At 39.1% G+C, this 7500-nt stretch overlaps 1 protein-coding gene and 1 long non-coding RNA gene across 3 annotated transcripts in view; both read left to right on the plus strand.

Annotated features, from left to right (window-relative positions):
• LOC123513534 overlaps nucleotides 1-1224 on the plus strand; it is a 6788-nt gene extending 5564 nt beyond the window's left edge. Inside the window, exon 3 of the mRNA XM_045270763.1 lies at nucleotides 405-1224. Coding sequence (XP_045126698.1) covers nucleotides 405-554 — 150 coding nt within the window. The 3' untranslated portion in view covers nucleotides 555-1224. The remainder of the gene's footprint in view (nucleotides 1-404) is intronic.
• Nucleotides 1225-1408: 184 nt separating this feature from the next.
• The window catches only part of LOC123513505, a 148705-nt gene continuing 142613 nt past the window's right edge, over nucleotides 1409-7500 (plus strand). The window contains exon 1 of one of the 2 annotated variants that reach the window (XR_006677385.1): nucleotides 1409-1989. This is a non-coding gene — a long non-coding RNA (uncharacterized LOC123513505). The remainder of the gene's footprint in view (nucleotides 1990-7500) is intronic. The other variant, XR_006677386.1, reaches the window with a different exon arrangement.

The following is a 7500-nucleotide window of genomic DNA, read 5'->3' on the forward strand; positions in this document are numbered from 1 at the left end:
TTGTTGTAGTAGTAGTTGTTGTAGTTGTTGTAGTAGTAGGAGTAGTAGTGGTAGTGGTAGTGGTAGTGGTAGTGGTAGTAGTAGTAGTAGTAGTAGTAGTAGTAGTAGTAGTAGTAGTAGTAGTAGTAGTAAATTTCTCCTCTTCCGCCTTGTCTTAATGTAACGTTGTATAACCAAAAGGAGTAAAAAGTCTTTTCCTCATTAGCATTTTCAAGCATCAAGGAGAGGGAGAAAATTAATAGTTTACTAGTTTACTTCTGCTCATGTTTACTGCATATTCGCTGAGTCCATATGGGGATGACAACTTACAGCTCCCTTGTGTTGTGTTCTTAGAGTAGCAACAGTACATTCATTAAGCCAGTTGGTATCCCTGGTAATGGCTTGTTTCTTCCTTGGCTGTCTAGTTCCTGCCCAGGCTGGTGTGGAACATGGCCTCCGGTGCGGCGCATGGAGTTATGGATGCCGGGGCGTGGCTCATTGAGGGTCTGAAGGACTACGCCAAACATGGGGGTCTGTATTATGTCCCCGGCGAGACTTTGAGTATGAGGCGCTGAACACTGACAGACACACGCCGCCCTTCCTGCCCCGCCACAGTCCTCCCGGCGCTGTGTTTACCTTTCAGCCTCACAAAGCAAGACATTGAAGTGAAGACAGCACAGCATGAGATAACAGGGTAATAAAAGGAGGAATTTAAGATTCTCTCTCTCTCTCTCTCTCTCTCTCTCTCTCTCTCTCTCTCTCTCTCTCTTTTCTCCATGTGCAGTACTTTGAAGACATTATGTAACTATGATAACTGTATGAATAGTTAGCTAGCCTACACGTGGCAGCTAATTTTCTCTCTCTCTCTCTCTCTCTCTCTCTCTCTCTCTCTCTCTCTCTCTCTCTCTCTCTTAGCCACACACAATATAAACAAACATTGGATAAGCTAAAGATAACAAGGCAGATAATGTAAACACAACACTAACAGTGGTATCAGATACAGGAGTTGCTAAATAGGGTATTAGTGGCCGTTTCATGTTAAGGCATTATACATATGTGGCCTTACTGTATATGCGTGTGTGTAGAGCGTATATGGCATGTGTGTGTGTGTGTGTGTGTGTGTGTGTGTGTGTGTGTGTGTGTGTTTTAAGAATGATTCAGTAAACAACTACGTAATATTCTTGTATAGTGAACAAAAAGGTCGCTTCTTTTGTTTCAGCTTCACAAATATATGTAGTTATCATTTGCCATCGTTTTATTACCCTTCAGTTTGCAAAGTACGTGTTTTTTCTCCCTTTATTCGCGATGTGTTAGCGATGTTTCCAGGTGAGTGAATAGGATGATGCAAGGTGGCGGTGGTGCGCGTTCGAAGCCTCGCGTCTCTTGGTAGTTAGTGAGTAGTGAGCAGTGCGGGAGAGGTGGAGGAAGTGTGAGGTGAGATTGTGCAGTGCTTTTTTTTGCATCTCTGGAAAATTACGTGACTGGTGACTTCCTTACTGAGTGCTAACAGTGTGAGGAAGGCTTGGTGTTGGCGTGGTGAGGGTGTGGTGGAAATATTGACCTGTACTTTATCGTGTGTAACTTGAGCTTTTGTTTGAGTACTGAAGGCGTAGTGAGAGGCTGAAAGTGTGAGGAAGGCTTGGTGAGGGCATGGTGATGACGTGGTAAGCTAATGGTGAATATATTGACTTCTACTTTATTAACTGTGTCCCTTAAGTCTTTGTGAGACTGCTGAAAGGCGTAGTGAAAGGCTGAAAGTGTGAGGAAGGTTTGGTGAAGACGTGGTGTTGACTTGGTGAGCTAATAATGTACATATTGGCCTGTACTTTCTTTTATTAACTGTGTTACTTGAAGTCTCTGTGAATTTGTGAGAGTACTGAAGCTTTTGAAGACGCAGTGAAAGTCTGAGAGTGTGAGGAAGGTGTCTGCGTGGTAGATGTGGTGATGTGTGGGACGTGGTGGTGGTGGGGGCGTGGCGGTGACAGGTGTGCAAGAGATAGCAGTCAACAGGTGAGTTGATGCATGTTGTGGAACACATTTACGCCTCACCTCCATTGCTTTCAATCAAGAGGTTCTAGTGAGATTAATCGGGTCTCTAAGAGTATTTATACAGTTCCAGTGACATGTTAACAAAATTTTCCTAGTATTAGCAGGAGAAACACACTTGTGAACCCGGTTAATCATCTTTGTAACCTTTGAAAATAGTCGTGGTGAGACAACAAGAATAAGCACCAATGTTAGGTATTATATCTTGGCTTCTGATGATTAGCAAGAAAAATTGCTAATTTTCAAATGTTATTGAAACCACGTTGTAATGTTATAGCTTATATTATTACAATGTTGAGATAATTCATGTAATGCATGCACACTGAAGGGGCTACACGAAATATTGTAATCACTGCTTAGCATACTAATGCAAACCACTAAAGGATTACCAGATTAGGGGTTTCAGATTAGATTAGTATAGCACTGTATTTCCAACTTCCTATGAGTTGACTTCTTTTATAGGAGAGTTTTCAAGACATTTATCTCTTTATTTTGGCTAACTCTCTTGGACCTGCATGGGGACTGGAGACTAAGTGGGTCTTTGGTTCCTTTTATGTTGCCCCTGGCCAGCTTTCCCCTCTTACATATATGAAAATAATCTCTAAATTATTGACATATTGGCTTTTAACCCTTTCAGTACTGGGAAGCATTTTTATCATAGAGTTTTTGGTATGATTAGAGGATTTTATTGACATTAGGAAGGGTCTATGGAGGTGAGAAGATTAGTGATCAGAGTCTCCACTATTTTAATCTTCACATAAGTTTCTGAAGGTGTACAAAACCACTAAATATTAAGCAGAATAAATATGGAAACACGTCTTGGTACTGAAGGGGTTAAAGTGAATTCTTACAATCTATAATGATGAGGTAGGATTTGTAGCTGTCTATCAGTACTGCAAGCTTAGTACTCTTGGCTCTCAGAAAGATTAGTTACTTGACAAAATAGAAAAGTATGATGCAATAGAATGGAACTTAACTTGCTGAAGCCTTAAGCAACCTTGACTTATCTAGAAGTTTGGTCAGAAGCCAGAACCGTCCCTGGTTTTAATTATTTGTAAATATTGATATCGTTCTTGTGTCACACTTGAGATTTAGTAGTATTAGTGGTAGTACAAATTGCGTTGCTATGGCAGAGAAGTATTTGTTATGACTGGAAACATCATTTGCATATGACTCTTGAGCCACAGAAAACATTACAAGCGTAGTCTCGTTAACTTTATCTTTACATGCTACTAAGATATTGCTGGGGGTAACATTATATTATTTGCACATGACCAGTAGCTTACATAAAATATTGTAAGGGAAGCCTTGTAAAGTTTATTATCAGATACCACTAAAATATTACCAGGGTAGCCTCGTGCAGTCTACATTACTAAATATTCTTATTACTCATCAAAGGAGGGACAGTGTTGAAATGTTGCTGTGAAGTGTAGGGTAACAGTTCAACAGTTTGTTTAGAAAGCTATATAGACACGAAGAAATTAAAGCAAAGGCCATTACATACAGCTACAATACAAGATTAAGTACAATACAGCCTTACCTAACTTTTACACTCAAAGAAAACAAAAGTGTGAAAGATATAGATAGTGTAGAAGTGTGACTGTGCATACTTTACAGCCTTACCTATCTTGTACACTCAGAGGAAGGAAAAAAAGTGTGAAAAATATAAATAGTGTAGAAGTGTGACTGTGCAGGCTGTACGACGCATTGCAGGCTCACTCTTGCCTTAAGCGACACCTGACTATTTGAACAGTATCTTGATAATGTGTTGTATCTGATATGTCACTGATATGATACGACTTTTTCCCCCGCAAACTCCAATGACTCAGTAGCCAACCAAGATAAAAAAAAATATATATATAAATAAATAGATAAATAAGAAAAAAATTGCTTAGTGCTTTCAGTCTTGTAGGAACACCGATGATTTTTCTCCAGCCGATAATAGAAAGAAACTGTAGAGATAAATGGCTTATTGTCAGCACACACACACACACACACACACACACACACACACACACACACACACACTGGGAAAAAAGACAATGAACTATCTACCTTACTAGCTTAACTGTTCAACTAATTAAACTAAATGTATGAATGAATAAGTAAATAAATAAAGGACTTGTTGATGTTAGATAACCAGATAAATAAATAGAACTTGCTGAGAGAGAGAGAGAGAGAGAGAGAGAGAGAGAGAGAGAGAGAGAGAGAGAGAGAGAGAGAGAGACATAGGTAACTAGAACTTGAGAAAAGAAAAAAAAACTTGTCACATTTCAGTAGACTAAAATGAAGTGGCTTGTTTATTTATAATTTTACGTGCAATGTTGTTTGTATGATTCACTGTGCGTCTGTGTAGTTCCTAGAGGCCTCTAATGCCAGTAGGAACCAGGAATGTAGCGCGGTAGGACAGTGAAGTGAAAATAAAGTACACGAGAGTAGACGGACGATAATGGAAGTGTGCAGACTGTAGAAAGAAAAGTAAATAGAAATAAGACGAGTGAGAAAATGAAAGTTGATGCCAAAAGAGACAACCTATTAATGAAAGTATCTTAGGGAATTTGTAAGATATTTAGACTAAAAGAGAAAGAAATAGAAGGAAAAAGGAAGATTAATACTGCGTCTGTATAATCCCTAGAGGCCACTAACACTTGTAGGAAGCAGGAATGTAGCTCGATAGGACAGTGAAGTAAGAATGAATTACACGAGAGTACACAGACAATTATGGAAGTGTGTAGACGGTAAAAAGAAAAGTAAATAGAAATAAGACGAGTGAGAAAATGCAAACTGATGCCTAAAGGAACACATCGCTTCTCTACGACCTATCAATGAAAGTATCTTAGGGAATTTGTAAGATATTTAGACGAAAAGAGAAAGAAGGAAAAAGGAAGATTAATACAGTAATACTCATACATACGCATATACTTGTACACACACTCCCTATACTTATGTACCAGATGATGCGAGTGTTTGATTGGATTACTGTGTTGTGATAGTCAAGCAGTACATCGCGCAGTAATGGTATGAAAAGTAATATTATGATAAGGGTGTGCAGAAATGCAGATTCACTCTTTCACTTGCATTTTCTTTCACACTTCATGAACAGAAAACGAGAAAGTTATAGCGTAGACTGTGTAAAGGTTGCAGTGAATTGATTTGCACTCTCTCTCTCTCTCTCTCTCTCTCTCTCTCTCTCTCTCTCTCTCTCTCTCTCTCTCTCTCTCTCTCTCTCTCTCTCTCTCTCTCTCTCTCTCATTTAAGGCACGGGACGAAATTTATTATTTAGACTCAAAAAGAAAGAACAGAAGATTAATATTGTCTCTTTTGGAGCAAGAGAAATATGAAAGAGACTAGTTAAGTTAGTTTTGTGTTAGGTTAGGCTAGGTTAAGTTAAGTTAGGTTAGGTTAAGTTGGGTTAGGTTAGGTTAGGTTAGGTTACGTTACGTTAGATTAGGTATAAGTGTCCTAAAAAGATTGTTGTTGATTGTGGGGTTAGGTTAGGTTAGATTAGTGTCTTAAAAGAATTGTTGTAGATTGTAAGAACGTTTATTTATTTATTTATTTATTGTTTTTATGTTAGAATGAAGGGATAAAAACAGAGAGATATACAGTGGCAGTACCGTGAGTTTATTTCTGAGTAGCTGTATTTTCTTTCATCCCCTGAGCTATACGGCTGTAAACTTTAAAAGATAATGTTCTTTTTCCTTCTTCCTCTGCATTATCATTACTGGAGGCTGATGGTATCTTTGATTTAATTATTTGTTGTGTTACCAAATTCCTGTTATGTGAGCCCTGTAGTTTCCATTGTTTCCATTATACTTACGTACTCCCTTACTTACTTACGTATATACTTACTTACTAAATAGATGAAGAGAAGGATAGAGGTGGTATGCCCGCCACCTATATAATCCTCTTATTTTCTTTCATATTTCACTCTGTTTACCTCATCTACTTCTTTCATTTCACCCCCTGTCTATCCCCTTAGTTTAGTTAGTTAGAGGTGGTACTGAGACTAAGCTCCTTCAGTACTGGGACGCTTTTTTACCATGAGTTTTGGGCATGATTAGACTATTCTGTTGGCATTAGGAATGGTGTGGAGGTCAGAAGATTACTGGCCAAAGTCTTCATTGTTTTCATCCTTACATAAGTTTGTGAAGCTGAGTAAAGTCATCAAATAGTAGGCAGAATGAATAAGGTAGATGTGTCAAGGTCTTTATAGATTAACTTTATTGGTTTACTAGTTAGTTTTATTACTCCCGTTGGTTTCTCATTCCTTTCTCTCATGTATTCTGTTGTGCTTTGTGTTTCGGCACCGAAGGAAAATGTTAGTGATATGGAAATGCACGGGAGAAAATTAGCAGAGGAGACGAAAGGAAATGAAAAGGGTGGAAGAGAAGGAAGGAAAGAACATGAAATTGAACATAGAGAAATAAACATCGGCAAGCGGAAATCACACACACACACACACACACACACACACACACACACACACACACACACACGGCCCGGTAGCTCAGTGGTTAGAGCGCTGGCTTCACAAGCCAGAGGACCGGGGTTCGATTCCCCGACCGGGTGGAGATATTTGGGTGTGTCTCCTTTGACGTATAGCCGTACGGGATGTAAATCGAGGAGTTGTGACCTTGTTGTCCCGGTGTGTGGTGTGTGCCTGGTCTTAGGCCTATCCGAAGATCGGAAATAATGAGCTCTGAGCTCGTTCCGTAGGGTAACGTCTGGCTGTCTCGTCAGAGACTGCAGCAGATCAAACAGTGAATTACACACACACACACACACCGTATCATTGTTATTTGCTACTACTGCTAACATCACCACCACCACCACCACCACTACTACTACTACTACTACTACTACTCACACACACACACACACACACACACACACACACACATATAGATAGATAGATAGATAGATTTATTGACCACAAAAATAAAGAATAAAATATATTCTATGATTAATACATTTATGGTTATGGTTCATATTAAAACCAATAAAACGTAAACATGATCATACTTAAGAGACACTGAAATACTACTTCACTTAACATAAAACTATTAAAGCTATAAAAAATAGGTAAAACTTAAACACATAGTAAATTAAACCTTATCACTACAAAAATAAAACATAAAAGTAGAAAGTACAATTCAATCAAAAAGTTTTAAAATTTTATGAACACACTTGCAGACTGTCTCATAATCAGTTCTTTCTAGCATAAGAGTCACAAGGGATGTAACGTTGTACTGTTGTCGAGTTTGTAAGGACACACACACACACACACACACACACAGAGGGTTCGGGTTCGAGTCCCGGGAAGCGGCGAGGCAAATGGGCAAGCCTCTTAATGTGTGGGCCCTGTTCACCTAGCAGTAAATAGGTAAGGGATGTAACTCGAGGGGTTGTGGCCTCGCTTTCCCGGTGAGACGACCGTGGTAAATTACACACACACACACACACACACACACA

Source organism: Portunus trituberculatus, chromosome 36 (assembly GCF_017591435.1).
Source record: "Portunus trituberculatus isolate SZX2019 chromosome 36, ASM1759143v1, whole genome shotgun sequence".
Lineage (NCBI taxonomy): Eukaryota > Metazoa > Arthropoda > Malacostraca > Decapoda > Portunidae > Portunus > Portunus trituberculatus.